At 49.8% G+C, this 19128-nt stretch overlaps 1 protein-coding gene across 1 annotated transcript; it reads left to right on the top strand.

The window, feature by feature from the left end:
• The first annotated feature begins 503 nt into the window (after positions 1 to 503).
• Positions 504 to 18563, top strand: SLC20A1 (solute carrier family 20 member 1). The gene is made up of 11 exons (XM_074981667.1): positions 504 to 588; positions 3950 to 4561; positions 4684 to 4824; positions 4972 to 5057; positions 7873 to 7969; positions 10150 to 10269; positions 13212 to 13469; positions 14154 to 14715; positions 14955 to 15140; positions 15941 to 16025; positions 17532 to 18563. The coding sequence occupies exons 2-11, from the start codon at positions 4201 to 4203 to the stop codon at positions 17691 to 17693; spliced, it is 2058 nt and encodes a 685-aa protein (XP_074837768.1). The 5' UTR covers positions 504 to 588; positions 3950 to 4200; the 3' UTR covers positions 17694 to 18563.
• The last annotated feature ends 565 nt before the right edge of the window (positions 18564 to 19128 follow it).

Raw genomic sequence — 19128 nt, 5'->3', positions numbered from 1 at the left:
GCCAGGGTTGGGGGGGGCTGAGTCTGGGGGCGCAGGGCTGGGGTTGGGGGGGGCTGAGATGGGAGGGGGCCGGGGTTGGGGGGGCTGCGTCTGGGGGCGCGGGGCCGGGGTTGGGGGGGCGAAGATGGGGGGCGGGAGGGGCTGAGTCTGGGGGCGCGGGGCTGGGGTTGGGGGGGGCTGAGATGGGAGGGGGCCGGGGTTGGGGGGGCTGCGTCTGGGGGCGCGGGGCCGGGGTTGGGGGGGGGCTGTGTCTGGGGGGGCGGGCAGAGCCGGGGCGGCTCCCGGCGGGCGCAGCCTGGGGCTCAGCGGCTGGCCGGGAGCAGCGACCGCGAGGTGAGGCTCAGCCGCCCCCGCAGCCCCCCCACGGCAGGCGCGCGAGCCCCCCCCCCCCCCCGAGCCGGAGAGGGGCGGGGCCGCCCGCGGCGCCGGCCCCCCCGGCCCGCGCGTCACGCGCCGGATGCGTGTTCCGGGAGGGCCGGCCGGTCACGTGGGCCGGCGCAGGCTATAAAGGGGCGGCCGGGCGCCGGCGGCGGGCTGCGCTGGGGCTGTCGGGACGGCGGAGCTGCCTCGTGCCGGGCCGGGGCGGCGGTGAGCGCCGGGGCCGGGGGGAAGGGATGGGATGCGGCGGCGGCGGCGGGATGATGAGGAGGAGGAGGAGGAGGAGGAGGACCGGGCCGTGCGCGCGCCGCCCCCTCCCCCACGTGCCCGGGCCCGCAGCCGCCCGGCGCGAGGCGCGCGCGGGAGCAGCCGTTTCCTGCTGCGCGGGAAGGGGCGCGCGCGCGGGGCGGGGCGGCCCCCGGCTAACGGCCAGGCGCGGGGCGGGGGGCTGCGGTGCTGAGGTGCGGGGCGGGGGGGCGGGGGGGGGGTCATCAGACGACCCCAGGCAGCGGGGAAGTGGCACTTTAAAGGCTGAAGCAAACGGCTTGTTCGGTGCTGGGCTTCCCTGGGGGGCAGACCCCCTTCGTTGGGTCAGTGATGGAGAGGTGGGTGGGCGTGCGAGCCCCAGCCGCACTTGGGCGACTAACAAAATAACGGATTAGGTGATGCGCTTTCGTGTCCCAGGAAAGCGCATCACCTAATCCGTTATTGTGTTAGTCGCCCAAGTGCTACTGGGCTGCTCGTCTGTTTCTTCAGGGCACTTTTCCTTTCCCGTCCAGACTCTGTAACTGACCTCAGAGGGGTCTGCCTCTGGGGAAGCTCATCACCGAATAAATCGTTTTGGGGAAGTCTTGGGAGTGCCGCGTTTCTGCGGCTTGGTTTTGTTGGCGTGCGGGCTAACCCGGCTGCCTCTTTGTGACTACTCAGGAATCGGAAGATGGTGAATGTCGTGTAAAAACTGACTTTTTTTCCTGGCAGTGAAGAGTTTTTGCCTAAATCAGTGGGGGGGAGCTGAGTGTCTGGGGAGCCTGTTGATTTCCGGAGTGTGATGTCTCGGGTAACTGGCCTCTCTTAGGTGCCCTGGCTGGTGTAGGGCAGATTGCTTCTGAGAGGCTCAGTCTTTGAATCTCAGTGCCAGCTGAGTTCCCCACTTGCTCACCTGAGGCAGGGCAGCTGCCTAACTTCTGCTTCCACACAGCAGGTGCTGTTTGCGGGCTTGCCTTTGCAGGCAGGATTATTCTGCCTTTCCTCCCTCCAGCCTGGTAGCAGGGTGGTCCTGGGCAGTGATTCAGGGAGTTCCAGCACTTTTGGGTGGTTTAAGTGGGCCTGTTGCTCGGAACAAAGGTGTTGCTGCTTCTGTTCCAATTCATGGTCAAGATGTATTTGCGGCCCTTCCTACCAAAGCTGGTAATGGTGTCTGAGGAGATCTGGGGCTCATGTAATGTTAGATTGGCTGGGCTATCCCTCTCCTGCCCACTTCTCAGTGTTGTTGGTAGAGGGGAAGTATTACTGCAGCTTAGGACAAGAGGTACCAGGGGGAATTTGGCAGAGCTGCTTAACACATGCTACTGTCACAGAGAGGAAGCTGTCAGAGAGATTGCCATGTTAGTCTGTATCTTCAAGAACAAGAAGTCCTGTGGTACCGTATAGACTAACAGAAATTTTGGAGCATAAACTTTCGTGGGCAAAGACCTGGTTCATCAGGTGCATGGGGGGGGCGTGGTTTCCAGAGGGGTGTTTAAAAAGTGGGGTCCCAGTAAAAGAGGGGGCTGTGTTAGTCTGTACTCCAACAAAAAGCAGCAGAAAAGTAGCACTTTAAAGACTAACAAAATAATTTATTCCCTGATGAGCTTTCCTGGAACAGACCCACTTCAGGTCAATTTCAGTGTCTGTATTGGAAATGAAATTGATCTGAGGAAGTGGGTCTATCCCAGGAAAGCTCATCACTGAATAAATCATTTTGTTAGTCTTCAAAGTGCTACATTTCTACACCTATAGTCAGTCAAGCTGCCGAGCTGCCAGTATGCCTTGCCCAACCCATTGTTTAGGTACAGAATTTTCAGACTGACTGGGGCTTTCCCTTATGTTGGTGCTTGTAGCACTGGGGAGGAGCTGTTAGCCATGATGTTTTACCATGTTAAAACCCCAGGGCAGATTTCAGGACAAGTTGCAGTTTTCACATGTTAACTAGCCAAGGTAAGCCCTAAGCTTCCCCTAGGGGCCTCCCACAGCTGCCTCCTGGTCATAATTGACTTACAGCAGGGCTTCAAAGGGAAGCCGTTCTCCTCTTAAGTGCAGATCTGGGGCCTTGCTACAACCCACCTAGTTCAGTAGCCTTTGCTGGCAGGCAGAGCGAGATCTTGTAGCTTTGTTACACCCACAGTTGTTGTCTAAACACCTGCTATTTGGTAGTGATGGCCATAATGGAGTCTTAAAGGGCTGTGTGGAGACACTGGTATGTCTCTTTATGGCCAAAACTCTGGTTTGGGGTTGTGTTTTTGTTAGGAGCTGAGGAGTGAAAGGGCTCTGTGCTGAGTGTCTTTGTGATGGTGGAAAAAGTGCAGATTAGTAGACCAGGTGTTTGACGTTTCTGGGTTTTTTTGGTAGCCTGTTCAAGAAACACTGAGCCTGAAGTAGCTTTTCAGGCTGGCAGTGATGGTGGCTGTTTGTCCTTTTATTACTGCCTGCTTGCTTTAGAGCTGTGCCCCATGTGCTTTTGGGGCATGAGTGGCTTGGGGTTGGCATTGGGCCCATTCTTCTAGTCCAGAACTTCTCTCCCCAAGGAAAAATAATTGATCCAGTATTTTACCATGTTGAGCAGCTACACGCCACTGAAGTGCACTCTAAAATCACTGGCTCAAAGCATCTTATCCGTAGGCTGGAGAGCAGCTGATGGGCCTTTGGCTCCCTTCCAAATCTACTTTCCTGATGACATTGTCAATGTGGTGGTCTACTTTTGACCATGCCAGCAGGGGGAGCTGGCATTTAGCTTGGATGGTGAGGGTAGAAATCACAAGGGATCTCGGCTCCATCTGCGTTGTGGAACATCGGCACAAGGCCAGGAATACGGTACAAAGGGAGCAGCAGCCGAGTTTCCTAATGGGTATCTAGTATGGCCTCTAGCTGCTACACAGGGACGTAAGCATACAGTGAACCCTCGCTATAATGGGCTAATGGGGGGAGGGTGTCTGATAAAACAGTCGGTTTATATCTGTTTACTCACTGACCTTCCCAGCTCCTCTCTGCTGGCTCCCCGGTGACTCCAACAGGTCCCAGTAGTGCCCTGCCCTGAGAGCAGCAGCTCCTTGAGCTCTCAGTTGCCTGTGCACTGCCCTGAGCGCGGGGGGCTTGTCCTGGCTTTGCAGACCCAGCAGGGATGGTGGTGCAGCTGTGGCAATTCCAGCTGAGGAGGGTGGGGGTGGTGTGTTGGAACAAGTGGTAAATCTCTAAGGTGCCTCAGGACTGCCTGTTTATGAAGCTACAGATTAACAACTTCCCCGCTGAGACTGGGGTGTGTCTCATGTATGCTGAGCCAGCAACCAAGGGGATTCAGTTTTCTCTTTCCTTTCAGGATGAAGAACTTGTGTTCTCTATTTTCTGCACCATGGAATTTCGTTCGGCTCTTCTAACTCTACAGAATCAAAGGAACTTTAGAAAAGAGATTCCCATACGCACCGTATAGCAGTAACTCTCTGGTTTCAACCATACCTTAGTTTAGTTTATTTAATTTTGTAACGTTATTTATTAAATTTTCATACCTCGTCTTTTGTTTACGTATCAAAGTTGCAAATTCCTGTTAATTTGAAACCACTAAAGATTAACATGGAACCCCCAGTTGAATCAACGACCGCTCTGGTGGATTTAATATCCAATGCAATAGGAAGTCAGGCATCTGGTCCCATGGCACCTTTCCTCTGGATGCTGATATTGGGCTTCATCATTGCCTTTGTCTTGGCATTCTCTGTGGGTGCCAATGATGTGGCAAACTCGTTCGGAACAGCAGTGGGATCGGGAGTGGTGACTCTGCGGCAAGCGTGTATCCTGGCGTCTATCTTTGAAACGGTGGGTTCTGTTCTGCTGGGCGCTAAAGTGAGCGAGACCATCCGGAAGGGGCTGATTGACGTGGAGATGTACAACTCAACACAAGAGCTACTCATGGCTGGCTCAATCAGCTCTATGTTTGGTGAGTAACGTTCTAGCTGGAGCAGCAGCCTGGTTAGTTATCTTGCTGGGGTGTCATGTCCCCCAATCTGCTGCATGTTGTAAAGCTGACCAGTCACTCACTCGGACACTTTGTTGCTTTAGGTTCAGCTGTGTGGCAGCTAGTGGCTTCGTTCTTGAAGCTTCCCATTTCTGGGACCCATTGTATAGTTGGTGCAACAATTGGCTTTTCGCTGGTGGCCAAAGGGCAGAGAGGTGTTCAGTGGTCAGAACTGCTGAAGATTGGTAAGTAAAATACAGCTGGTTGGCTTTTTCAGATGGCACGCTGTGATATTAATAAATCCGTGGGATTAGTCCAGATGCATCTGGGTTGTGCTGTCTGTTACCTTCTGATAGCCAGAATATTCATCACCTCTTTATCTTCTGTTCTAGTGTTGTCCTGGTTCATCTCACCTCTGCTTTCTGGCATCATGTCTGCTGTTCTGTTCTTCCTCGTCCGTATGTTCATCCTTCGTAAGGTAAGCATGCCAGATCACAATGTGCATCTGCTGTGTGAAAGTGGTTTATTCTGCTTCAGGAGTTGTGTGAGCAGATAGGAGTAACCACATTGCCAGGACTCTTCTCAGTGCTTGTGGCCCTGTTACTGTCACATCTGAATGCTTCATGATCCTTAATGCATTGAGCTGCGTATCTCGGGGTTGAGTGTTAGAGCTGCTGGACTGCCTGTCCTGGGTAACTCCTTGCCCTGTGCTGATATGATCTTTTTGATGGTGAAGGGAGCTCTGTGATCACCTGTCTTCCCAGCTGTGGGCAAGGAAAGCAATGCTGTGATAGTAACCTCTTGAGTGCTTAATCTTCCAAAGCTGTTCCTAGCCAGTGGTTATCTCCATGTTCTGGGGATGTGAAGACGGGGGAGCTTTCTCTTCTTGCTCTCCCTCTGAAGCATTTAGGTCAAGGGCTGATACTCCACACCTCCCTCTGATTGGTCACATGGGGCGCAGAAGCTGGCCTAGCTTCTCAAGCAGTGGCAGCATGAAACTGCTAAGTCACTGGCAACTTGAACTGCTGTCCTTGTGGGCTGCAGAACATGCCAACCAATGTATTGGCTTCATGTTGCAGCTTATCTAATATCAATAGATTTAAATCTGGCTGCAGATTGGAAGCCAAAACAAAAGGTAAATTCTGTAGGCAGTGGTTTACTGCACCCCATTTCCAAGTACCGCTGGCTAAGTAGGCCAATAGGTTTTGAAAGATCTTCAGAGCCATTTCTTGTTAATACCATATGGTCTGCTGTCTGTTATGCAGTGTTATAGTGCTTCAGGGTGGTGGGTAGCAGAGATAGCTGTTTAGCTTTTCAAAGGCAGGAAGGAATCTTGCACCTTGATTGCCACTTGGCACTCAATGGAACATTTTGTGGAGTGCCAATTAGAGCTAGTTGCAACTTGAATGACCTGCCTTAGCATTAAAATACCTGGGAGAGCTCTGCCCTTGTGATAAACTCTGCTTGTATGCATGACTGACTTGGCAGCTTGTCTATACAAAAAAAAAAAATCTGCCAGCTGTTGTAGGTATGTACTTAAATATGTCCGCATGAGCAATTGTACTGGAATAACTGCAGTAATATAGTTTGCTAATTTGACATAGGTAGGTCCTCCTGGATCTGGTGCTCATGTCTTAAGTTAAACCGCCAGACCCAATGACTAATCCCACAGTTTGTTCCCAAAACACATTCTTTGGATTGCATCGACCTAAAACCAGTTGCTCAAAGTTCAGGGGGGGCCTTGCCTGGGAGGTTTGACCATATGAGGGTGATCTCTACTTGCCAAATGCTTTCTGTTGAGGCTCCTTGGGTTGGAACTCTGCAAGTGCCACTCCAGTAAGTGGAACAAAAGTAGCAGCTGGAAATGGGAGCATGAAACTAAACTGATTTGAATGATTTAACACGAGCCACTCTCTATCCACCTGCTGTTCAGCATGCTGACTAGACCAGTCACCTGAAAATGAATTAACCCCAAGCATTCTGGTAGTGTCCAGACTGCTGGTCAGACAAATGCTGTAATTATATATAGTTTGGTGTCCAGAACTCAACTTGAGTATGTAAACCACTTACCTGTTTAAAACAGAAGATCGGCTCTGGAGCTAGAGTGTATTTTCAAGATGTTATTGAGTATCTTAACAAATGCTGATTTCACATGTAACTCACGTGGCTTCTGCTTTGAATCCGTTTGCTGTCTTCCCAAACTTTCCATCTTTTGTTGCAACCTGGCAGTACAGTTAGCATAGCTATCAGGTTAATGTTGCATAACTATACTCGCTACTTGTTTCGTTGCTTTTGCAATAGGGTAGTGCAAATTTGCTTCTTCAACCCATTAAATTTCATCGAACATTTATTGAGCGTGTTTGGTCACATTGGAATGGTGGGGCTTGGCTCAAACTATGCCCCTGCCTGGATGAGGTGTTGCTTGCAGTGCAAAAGGATGTATTTGAATAATAATGACTTGAACAATTAGTCCTCCTCACTTGAGGAAATGGAGGCTGGGAAATCCTGTCGCTTTTACAAAAAAGAGTTGTTAGTAGACTGAAGCAGAGACTTTGAGACCTCGCTGAACAGCACTATCTGATCAGATGAGCAGGCTATTGAACAATGCATGTCAATAGCCAGAGTTTTATAGAACAGAGAAAACAACCTTGGAACATGGCTCCTTGGCCTAAAACATAGGGGAGAGATGCTTTTAAATGAAGATTTCAAGTATTACATTGTCTGCTGCTTCCATGGGATGTGCCTTTCCTAAAGGCTATATGGTTTTTTCAGGGAATGCAAGCTTCTCTTTCGGGGGGGGGGGGGGGGGGGGAAGGGAACAATGGCGTCAGGGGGCCGGGAGCTATTTCTCTGTCTTCAACATCAAGTGTCTTGTTCCCAAGGAAAAGGATGACTGACTGGCAACCCTAAAAACCCACTATGGAGCTGTAGGGTTCAGTAACTGGTGATGCACAAGTCTAAGGTACTTCAGACCCAATTCTGCCTTTACTTCCATGCAATGCTACTGTTCGCCTTCACAGCTACAGTGGATTAACCTGTAATTGGCATGTAGCAAACAACCATCACATGACTCCATCCCCCTCCTCTGGAGCTGGCTCTGCAGGGCTAGCAGGAGGGAAATAATGCATTTGTTACTTTATAGGCAGGTATGGCTAAATGCACCAAAGAGTCCTTTGTCAGGAGTTACTGTTTTTAGGTACCTGTATAAGTGTACTGTTAGTGGCCGACTTCATGAAGCTCTACTTTGCTGCTGTTAAAGATTTGTACAGCATCAAAACCAATCTGTTTTACAGGCAGATCCAGTACCCAATGGGTTGCGAGCTTTGCCAGTCTTCTATGCCTGTACAATTGGGATCAACCTCTTTTCCATCATGTATAGCGGTGCGCCTTGTAAGTACACATCAGAATACTTCATCGCTAATTTTATAATTCTTTGCAAAAACCGCCATTAAATGCACGATTTACCCCTTTTTGCTTTACAGGGCTGAAATCTCCTAGAAGGCTGCTGGCCTGTGCCGGCTACGGAAGGGTGTGCTGAGTGCTAACCTAGATAGTTACCCAACCAAAGAGGCCCGCTCAAACTCTAAATCACTACAGAGCTTTCTCCTTAGTCTTCACAGGAATGGCAGATAATGTGACTTCCCCTTTCCTCTCTCCTACTCGGGCTAGTGCTCAGGAACCCAGCTGCTGAATCGTAGAATCATAGAATACAAGGTCTGGAAGGGACCTTGAGTCTCCTTACACTTTCCTGTTCTCCGGTAAGGTTAGTTCCAGCCCTGGAGTCTTGTAATGGATTTGCTCAGTTTGGCCGTTTGAGCATGAGAGCTTGCTTACTTTTCATCCCTAAGAATACATTAACTACTCTGAAACTTCTTGATCAAGAAGAGCTGGCATGTCACAGCTGGCACATGTACTCCGAAGAGGAATCCATACGTCAGAACTGAAATTTTGGGAGCTCCAGATCAAAATGCTTGTTAACTTTCTATTGGGGTGGGGGTGGGGAAGAGTCACCTGAAAGGAACAGGGAGCTGCCATCATAATCTCAGCTAGTTTGGCCCAGAAGGACCTGGAGGTCTGCAGAGTTACAAGGCAAGCAGTAGAAAATAATAACTAACAAGTTCAGCAATGCCGGCTACCCTGGACTGTGATGGCAGTTTACTCCTGGCCTTTCTGCTGTGATACATTAAAGCAGGTTATCAAGGAACAGGGCTAGGTGAAGGCTGATTGTGGCAGATATTCATAGTCCTATTAGACATTTCAGGCTACTTTATACTAAATACTGAGGCAGCTCTAGTATGTAACTATTGACTCCAGCTTTTCCTTAATACCTGTCTGTTTAAATGTCCTGAGTTTTCGATGTTTCAGCCGTAATGGCGTTTAGCCAAAGAGTTGCAATGCCATATTCGTAGGTATTAGGACTTACGAAGCAGGAACCATAACCAGTTAGTGTAAACAGCATTGCGGCCTGTGACCCTGTTTACACGTGTGTACTTTGAGCCAAATTCATGTTCACCTTATGCTCTGTGGATGAGTTTGTTAAACTTTGTTCCCCTCTTGCTGTGGGTTTTACCAGACTCTCATGAGCTGCTATTTGTGTTGCATGTTAAGTAAGCCATATGGAATAAGTATGCGATACTGTGTACTAGAACTCTGAAGTTCCTTTATCTGGCTTCTGTGTATTGGGATGTTTATAGTTTCTGCTTGAAGAAGAAAAATGCAGAGGGCATGTCCATTTAGCAAACCCTTTAACTTGAGGTTATAGTAAACTGTAAATAAATCTTCTGTCTGGGTGGGGGAAAATCCAGCCACTCATTGTAAATGCCTTTGTAACTAGGTCAGTGAACACCTTGGAGGTCTCTCCTCTTTGCAAAGATGTACATTTGGCTTTAATTTAAACGTAAGTGATGTGGAAGCAGTCACTGCTGGGCTGTGTGGCTGGAAAAGCCCTAATCCCATCCCAAGCCTAAAATGCTATGTTAATATAAATCTGTTGGAGAGAGAAGATGTGTACAACTCTTCTCCCCCTGGCTGTTAGCAGACTGGCATGCCAGGGGGATTAGCACTGCCTGCTGCAGCAGACTTCCTTTTTTTTCTTTGACATTGCAGCAAGTCCAGGACATAAGCCTGTGTGTATATATGGTGACAACTGAAGTGACAGAGGACTGGTTGACAGAACCCGTCTAGTCAGTGGTTGCTGGGTCAACCGTGTTCAGTAATCCAGCTCCCTCTGGGGGAGGAGAGATCAGGAGAGCCTCTGAACATGTGAAAGAGATTAGCTTTTGATGGGGAGAGAGATTGTAGCCTGCTGGGGTCTCCCCTGGGGGTTAAGCTGTAACGTTTGCAGGGTTAGCATTGGCTTTTCTATTACATATTCCCTCCTGTTCAGATTTACTGCTAACATAGCAAAGCTGGCACAGGGAACTACCGACTCCTGGGAGGCAGCAGTAAACAAGTGTCATGTGGCAAGCCCTCGTTCATCCAGTCGTGAACAGATCTCTTGTGAAGAGGGCCATCATAGACGATGGGGCTCTTGCCCGGGGGTTTTCAAGATCCATTGTTTTATTTCCTAGTGCTGGGCTTTGACAAACTTCCTATCTGGGGTATCCTCCTCATTTCGACGGGGAGTGCTGTTGTGTGTGCTCTCGTCGTCTGGTTCTTTGTGTGTCCAAGAATGAAGAAGAAAATAGAACGTAAGTAAAATCTTAGAATAACAGAGTATCATGCGCTGTGCTCAGCGAGTTACTTAAGTATCCTGTTTTGACTCACCTTGCTGGGGCAGTGGGGGGAGTATCTTGTAAACCTCACCCTGGACGCTGTTTTATTAAGGAGCCTCCAGCTTCCAGGTCTCACTCAGCCTCCTCTGAGAATCCCATGAGAGTCACTTAGGTATTTGCACTCAAGCTGTTGCTGGTTACAGTATAACTAAACTTATTTATTACAAGGGGTGGTGCCTAAGAGAGTTGGCTTCGGAGTAGCTGTCATATAAGACAGTGCTTCTGTTGGCAAGCTGGGGGAACTTCTGTACCCAGTTATTTGTGTTGGATGGAGTAGGCCTTAGGCACACAGCAAAGAACTAAGTTGAGCTGTTTTAGACTGCGTACTTTTTATCAGCCTTAAAGGCTGCCCCGGGGTAGAGACTGCAGAAGGCAGTGTGCCTAATTGTGGCAATCTTTGAATACTCTGACCTTGCTGTTGCCAAGTAGTTGATCTCATAAGATCTCTGTCCCATAGCAAAGAATACGTGTCGACAAGCATTCAAATAGCATTTCCCAGCCTTACCTGCCTAGTGTCCTGGGAGGGGCTCCTGGTGGAGTCAGCACTGTTTGGTTTCTAAATTACCAAGACTTAGGAGAGGCACTCTAAACTGTGGGTAAGAAAACAAAGTATAAAGCTCCTTTAACAGCTAGGATAAGGTGTTTCAAGGGCTGCCAGAAAGTGCCTAACAAGCTCTGAGTTACACATCACTTATGCAAGCCTGACCAGGGTACTTGTAAGTAGCTAATCTTTCCTTAAACTCCGTTTTTCCCTTTGCCAAAGTAACTTAACAAATCTGTTAGCAGCTGTCTGGTTGCAGCCTATTCTGATCTGGAACCCCAGTGATGCAGATGCTGCAGTGGTATGAGCAGCCATATGCGGCAGCACATCACTGCAGCAGAACTAGGAAACTACAGGGAGGTTTCGTGCTCGTAAGTGAGGCTGGTCAGGGCGGATACTGAAAAGTTCTGATCAAGTGCTCACAGCGAACTAAAGCTCTGAAATCAATTCTCTGTTTTAATATAATACAGGGTGGGAAGTTGTTAATCGAGTCCCGGGATTTTTGTTCTGAAAACTTCAAGCGCTCAAAATATTTAGTTGTCTCTCCTCCCGCTCCCCACCCCATGCAGAAAGCTTTCCATTTTATGACTTGGGGAAACGGGCTTTATCTGGTTAGGCTTTTTAAACAATGGATCAGGCTTTTTCAGCGAAGCAAGGGTCCCACAGCTCTTTTAGGAGTCATTGGAGAGCTGTGTTTACTGTCTCCAAAATCCTGCCACTTGTATTTAGGTGTGTTCTTAAGTAGTCAAAAGTGGATTTAAGCCCCAAGGTCACGCAGTCCAGGGCAGGATTGTTCCAGAGACCCTATTCTGCTCTAACTGGTAGATTGTTTCTGATCACTTTCGAAGTGCAAAGTTCTCACCATCCAGGCTTTAAATCAAAGCTGAGTGAATAAGATTTTTGGTTTGATAGTCAAACTGAACCATGAAATTAAAGTCTAGTTTCAAATTAAAAATATTTTGTCTTTTCCCCTGAAATAAGAACCAAAATTGAACGTGGTTCTGTTTGACCTAGGCACGTTACCTTGGTTTTCATTGTTTTTAAGTGGCTTTCACCTTGTGGGGGTTTGTATAGTTACATTTCAAAGCACGCTACCATTTTGAAGTTGAAACCTTCAGATTTACAACAGAGAACATTTTGTTTTGAAATGACCATGAGGAGCCATTTCAACTTCACAGGAAAATGGATGAGGTAATCTCTCATTGTGGTGTTTCTCAATCTTTTGGATACCGGAGACTCTTGCTGCCTTCTGTAACGATCAGGGAGATCTTGGACTGGGACTGGTCCACAGACCACTGTTTTATCGGACCAACTTCTGTTGCTGTGAAAGACAAGATTTCAGCTCTGTGTAAACTTGAAACCTTGTCACTGACACCAACAGAGAGATGGTCTGGTAAAAGTACATCATCCACTTGATCTGTTGTTCAAGGGTAACACAAGTGACTGCACTTATTTGCCTTTTTGTAGAGCTACTGTTAGCTGAATTCTTTTGCCTGTCCCCATTCTAGATGCTTAAAGTTGTGAGTGCTTTAAAGTCAAGCCTGGGGCATTTTTCCAAACACTGCTAGCAGAGAAACCTTAGTGTTGTCAGGGCTATCGCCATGAGGGTACCTTTCTGCCCAGTACAATCTATATTATCACATGCTTTAACCCTGCGAAAGCCACGAGTGAGCTGTATACTCGGGTGGCTCTTCTATCACAAACTGCCGCACTTCACGAAGGATAAGGACACCCTGCTGCTTAATACTACTCCTAGAAGCAGAGTGGCTCTGTCATTTAGATTTTAAATCTTGAATACATATAAGCTTTTTGCACCCTTGTCACGTGATGTCTGTCTTGGCTGTGCTGCTGGCAACCGTGTAACTTTTCTGTGCCGCTGCTTATGCCACTCTAGGATTGTATCTTTAGCTTTTCCTAACACTAGACAAGAGGCAAGCACTTAGCTCCATCTGTCCGGTTAGCTCCTGCTGGCTCACTCCAGTGTGGAGCAAAGAACCTGGCTTGGGGAGTAAGAAATGCAGAGCCCCAGCAATCACAATTGTAACCATGCCCATATCAGGTGCCAAGAAGGGTTGTGAACTACCAAACCAAAGCACCATTCTGGCTTGTAAGTTTTGACCTGGCTGCCCATGTGTAACCCATCTAAGCAGGTGAACGCTTCCCTAGCTGAAAAGGTGAAATCCAGCTTGCATAAATCTGAATCCTGATGGGAACCAGCATTGCTCAGGTCTCAGAGGAGGCTGGAATCCGCTATTAATGGCTTGACTGGGCTTCAAATGAGTCAGGTCTTCTACTAAGCCGTTGCTTTGCTCTACAGGAGAGATCAAATCAAGTCCTTCTGAGAGCCCCTTGATGGAGAAAAAGACGGGCCAAAAGGAAGACCAAGATGAGTGTAAAGTGCCATTGGGTAATGGACTGGGTGACTGCAAGAGCCCAGACACTGAGGTGTCTGCTGTGAATCACAGGGCAGCTGTGGAGGAAAGAACGGTCTCCTTCAATCTGGGAGACTTGGAGGAAGCGCCAGAGCGGGAGAGGCTTCCTAGTGTAGACCTGAAGGAGACCAACGTTGACAGTGGTGAGTCGGGGTTAGCACAGGGCTGGGCCTGAGGGCCCTACCTGGGTGTGGAAATTAGAGGGTGGGGCTGAGAACTTGGGGTGCGATGCGTGAGTCTATGCATGCTGTACGGAGAAGTATCGGGGTTCCTAGGGGCCCTGCTGGCACTCACATCACAGCTGCCGTACCAGCCGCTACCATAAACTGGTACAGGTGTGGCCATGGTGCTTGTGGGGCTCTCGAGTGTGGGGCTGTTGGGTATCTGAAGGGCTGCCACATAAGGGGAGGGTTCCAGTCCTGGAAACAATACAACAAAGCTGTGCCTGCCCAGTATGGCTCTGCCTGCCGGAAGATGGTGCTCCTCAAGGAATTCAGTAGGTGGCTGGGAGGGAGCGGGGCAAGCCCCAAACTCACTCTCCTGCGGGAGCTCAAGGACTGGGTGAAAAGATCTGATCGGCTGGATATGTAGGTTTCCTGGGGCTGGGCTAACACCTTTCCACGGCTTGGTCTTACTGCTGGAGGCTGAGCGCACCCTGGCAGGCGCTGTGAGCATCATGCCCTGCAGTGGCACGTTCCACCAGCAAATCAGGGCAGAGTGGCCCAAGCGTAAGGCCTTGGGCTTTTGGTTGGACTCCTGTTTGAAGCGCGTTGCTCCCTTCTGGCCTCCATGTGGATGGGGGCGTTAAACTCCCTTTCTCTTTGCAGGAGCTGTGCAGTTGCCCAGTGGCAACCTTGTTCAGTTCAACCAGGCTGTCAGCAATCAGCTCAGTTCTAGTGGCCACTACCAGTACCACACTGTGCACAAGGATTCAGGTCTCTACAAAGAGCTGCTGCACAAGCTTCACCTGGCCAAGGTGGGCGATTGCATGGGGGACTCGGGCGAGAAGCCGCTGCGCCGGAACAACAGCTACACGTCGTACACCATGGCCATTTGCGGCATGCCGCTGGACTCGTTCCGCGCCAAGGAGGCCGAGCCCAAAGGGGACGAGCTGGAGAAACTGACCTGGGCTGGAGCAGACACTAAGAAGAGGATCCGAATGGACAGCTACACCAGCTACTGCAATGCTGTGGCAGATACCCACCCGGCTGCTGACGTGGATCTGGATGGGAGCCGGGCGGAGCCGGGCGGCGGTGACAGAAAGTGCAGTGCTGGCTCTCTGGAAGAGTGGCACGATCAGGACAGACCGGAGGTGTCCCTGCTCTTCCAGTTCCTGCAGATTCTCACCGCCTGCTTCGGGTCCTTCGCCCACGGCGGCAACGACGTCAGGTCAGTGACCGGTCTCCGTCATGCTCAGCGAGTGCAGCATGTTGACCTGCTCCTCTGCTGCCAGTGTGCCCAGCCTGCTGGTGTGGGAGCTGCTTATTGTGAGGGCTCTGGTGGCAAATACTTGGTCATCCCGAAAGCGCGGGGTGTGTAAAACGCCATTGGGAGTTCAGTGCTTCTCAGGCCGGCGGGCGGGGAGGATGCCTCCGTTGTCTGACTGGAATGCTTTTGTCTCCTTCCAGCAATGCCATTGGCCCGCTGGTGGCTCTGTACCTCGTCTATCAGACAGGCGACGTGGCTGCCAAAGTGGCAACTCCCATCTGGCTGCTGCTGTACGGGGGTGCTGGGATCTGCATTGGCTTGTGGGTCTGGGGAAGACGAGTCATTCAGACCATGGGGAAGGATCTGACTCCCATCACCCCATCTAGGTAAGAGGCTGCCGGTGGGTATTTTCAGCAGACTCTGCCCATTAACACGACTCAGGTGCTGGAGGAGCACAACACATAAAATGCAGCTACTGCAGCTTACCGAGGTTTGAAACTTCCCCACTTAATTACTCGCACTCTACACTTCCTAGCAGTCAGAGGTACTCCAGGCACATAGTGGGATACCTTCAGGAAGGCAGCACCACATACCACCCCTCCTGGCCCCTTTCACTGGTGTAATTCCACTGTGCATTTGAGCAGATGGCCATGGTCTGGTGTGGGGTCAGGTGCTTTGCTTAGTAAAACACTCAAGAGCAGCTCCGCCTTCTGACTGTCCACTGAATTCCTGGTCCCCACCCCCAGGTACCTATCAGCGTGACTCAGAAGGGGACTGATCTCTGATCCTGGTCCCAGACCATATTGGGGCATTACAGATCAAAGCAAACACCTTGAAGAATTAAATACAAATAACTGCTGTGCCTCGTGAGGGATGTTAAGAAATCTGCTCAGTCTCCATTTTGTGAAGGGAGTGGAGCTGTTGGTCTTTTCCCTAAACTCTCTGCAGAGATGCTTATATTCACTGGAAGGAGAAGGAAAAGTGAATCTGATTTAGTCTGTAGCTGTCATGGCCCCATACAAAGCAGAAGCGGGCAGGAAACTTAAAGCCTTAGCAATTAAACGGGTGAATATGGAACCCTGCACAGAACGGGCCATAAGCCAAAGTTTGGGCTGTTTGTGTTTGATCCCTTACTGATAGTGTGGCCCCTATCAGCCTCTGATAGTTGCTATCTTTGTGTACACAGCGGCTTCAGCATCGAACTGGCATCTGCCCTGACTGTGGTGATTGCATCAAACGTTGGTCTTCCCATCAGCACAACACACTGCAAAGTAAGTGAAGCATTTGCCGGTGCATTAATAGCTTGCCCTGTCCTGCCTGTTGTACAGAAGATGGAGGTGGAGGTCCTGGTGTGGGGCATGGGGCCACAAGTGGTGGTCTGGCCCTGTGTGTGAGAATCCTGGTTCTTGCCTTGACGCATCAGTTGCAGATGTGGGGTTAGTACTGAGTTGGTGTTGGGTAGCTTGTAAAATACACTGGGCATTTTTTCTTGAGTTTGGCAGGTCTGAAGTTTGCATGCAGATCTTCTCTCTTGTAGATAACGAGCACAGAGTAAACCTGGGGGTTGGTGGAGGGAGAAGCGAGAGTGACATGGGCCTTGAGGAAAATGCTTAAGCACAGTGCTGTGGTAGAACAAAAACTGTTTGTCTGGCAGAAGCATTAGGAAGCTGCCAAGCTCCCTGAGCAGCTCATGTCATTTCCCAGAAGAGGAGCTGCCCTTGTGCCCCTAATCTCATTGTGAGCTCTTCTCGGCTGGCGCCATGCTCTGCACCACTGTTCTAGCAGGGAGGTTGCTCTCCATAATGTGAATGAAGCACTTAACCGGAGTCATGCCCGAGCGTGGCTTTCTTTGGGCAGTTCTCATTAGATTCAGGCTTGTCTTAGGTCTGAACCTGTTCAGCACTGCTCTCTTTGTAAGGCCCCGTTGTCCTGCTTCAGGCAAAAATTTCCTACATACATCCATCCATCTCAGAACTGGAAGGGTTCTTCAGAGGTCGTAGGTTCTGCTGTGAGCCCAGGGGACTGGACTTTGTCACCATCTCTCTGGCACGTTGGGATGTTGACATTGGAAAGGGTTCCCAAAGAATGGCTTGATCTAAAAAACCTGCTGTACTGTTGAGATTAATGAGCCTCAGTCCAGTTTAACCTGGGGAAGATTGAGGTGAACTTGTGAGAGCTGGAGGCAGTTTTCCAGCAAACAAAGACAGAATAAAATCAGTATTTGGAAGCTGAAGGTGATCTATTGGCGTCTGAACTGGGGGTCCCCCTCACCCTAAGTGCTATGAGGTTACTGGGTGACTGTTCATGGAATTTTTTGTTTATAGGATGTCTTGGTTCTTGTGTTCTACTCCCTGGCATGTTTCTATCCTGCCCCAGTGTTCCTAGGTACTGGGTGGGATGTGAGGACCCAGTTCCCATGGGAACTGCACTTCTCCTTGTGGCTTCGCCAGGAAGCCAGAGAGGCTGTGCTGCACAGGTGTCCTGGACATATGGTGGAGACCTCACATCTGATCCATGTGCAAGAAGGGTTTGGCTGGAATTGTCATGCATCAGGTGCCCCTCAGGCAGCTGGGATTTGGGTAGGGTGCACAGGCTGTTGTCCTTCATGTACTGCTCAGCCTCGAAAAATCTGACTTTGTAAAAGGTTCTCTAGCTGACCAGAAGCAGTTGGGGGTGATGCTGGAAGCATCCCACGGTGGTCTCTGGTCTGCTATGCACGATGAGACCATAGTTGTCTCCTAGTCTTTGAAGTGTGGCCCCTTGGTGTATCTCCATAGGTGGGCTCCGTGGTCTCGGTGGGCTGGCTCCGTTCCAGGAAGGCTGTGGACTGGCGTCTCTTCCGTAACATCTTCCTGGCGTGGTTTGTCACCGTCCCGATTTCCGGCCTCATCAGTGCAGCTATCATGGCACTGTTCAAATACGCCATCCTGGGCGTGTGAGACCAGCTCGAGCCAACGCCATATCGCCTCGCTGCTCAGCACGCCTGGACCAGAGCTAGCAGGATGACTTGCCTGGGGAGGAGATGAGAACATTGCATTTGTGCTCTAACTGCTTTCATGCTGAATGATTCATCTCTGAATTAGCTGCAAAAAACCAGCGCCCTGATTGATCTCATTAAGGTCCATTTCCTGTTTGGGTCGAGAATTACTGTACATATTTCTTTATTTTCTTTTGTATCAAGCTTACCTTCCATTATGTTTGTCACTGAAGTATCATCCTTCATTAAATTTGTTTTTCTTTGCTGCTAAATCTTAGAACTGGCAGGTGTGCAGTAAAGGCCAGCGTGAGTAGCTTGGAGGGGTGACCCTTCGATGGACACGCTTGCTCTAAGTTAGCAGTAATGGACACCCAGAGGCTACACTTCCTTTTTTTTTTAAATAACTTTTAAACTAAACATTCCTATTGGCTGACTCCTTGTGGAGCAGCACACTCTCTCTCTCTCTCTCCCTCCCTCTCCCCACCCCCACCCCCACAGCGCCGGTGGTACCTGTGTGACCTAGGCGTGCCTCTTTCCAGGAGGCATGTTGTAATATGTCCAGCTTTGCCTCCATTTGCGTAGTTACGGGTGCAAACAAGAGAAACCTACAGTATCCTGCTTGGTCTTTTAATCTCATGCAAATGCACATGAGCTCTGGGGTGGAGTTTTGTTTCCAGGCTAGGATGCAGTAGATTCTTAATCCAGTTGATTTAAATGTTGAGATCATTGACTGCTCCCTCCCCTTGTTGACCAAGGCCCTTCATCCAGTGACCCGGACGCAACCGGACTCTGTTCCCCTTTGCTACCTCTAATGGAATAAAAGCTTCGTTTTTTTTTTTAAACAAATCTCCTTTGGCTCTTTTCCGTCCAGCAAAGCGTTAACAGCGAATTGCACAAGCGGCATGCTCCATCCAATGACCTCAGCATGACTAGCTGCAGCTGAAGGAACATGACATGACCTCTTTCTGCCTCTGGCAGCTGGCAGGATTTTAGGCAGTTACCTGGTTCGCCTAGACCAAGAAACGAGTTCATTGCTCACTGCTAGGTTGGGTTAAGGGGAGGTTCCGGTGCAATCTGACAGATTCCCGCTTTGCCTGAGGAAAGCCATTGCACCTAGCTGCACCCAGCCTCATTCTGTGGACCAACATACTGTGAAAGTAGCACCTCCCTGCAGCAAAGCACTTTGGAATGGGACTGAACCATATGGTTAGAACAATTCCACTTAGATATGGAATGCGGTGTAGTATTTGCCCAGGAGCTATGGGCTGGAGCTGCCGTGATGGGCTGAGAAAGGGTTTGGAAGGAAGGAGTTAAGGTCCATCAGTACCTCCAAAGGAAATCAGCGTCACCCCCATTTTACAGATAGGGCAGCTGAGACTCATACTAACCCAGCAAAC

Source organism: Carettochelys insculpta, chromosome 31, assembly GCF_033958435.1.
Source record: "Carettochelys insculpta isolate YL-2023 chromosome 31, ASM3395843v1, whole genome shotgun sequence".
Classification (NCBI taxonomy): Eukaryota; Metazoa; Chordata; order Testudines; family Carettochelyidae; genus Carettochelys; species Carettochelys insculpta.
This window is presented reverse-complemented; position numbering and strand designations above follow the sequence as displayed.

Coding starts and splice junctions, on each gene's coding strand:
- SLC20A1 (XM_074981667.1), top strand. CDS start 4,201: ATGGAACCCCCAGTTGAATCAACGACCGCTCTGGTGGATTTAATATCC. Junction 4,825..4,971: donor GTCAGAACTGCTGAAGATTG/GTAAGTAAAATA, acceptor CTTCTGTTCTAG/TGTTGTCCTGGTTCATCTCA. Junction 13,470..14,153: donor GGAGACCAACGTTGACAGTG/GTGAGTCGGGGT, acceptor TTCTCTTTGCAG/GAGCTGTGCAGTTGCCCAGT.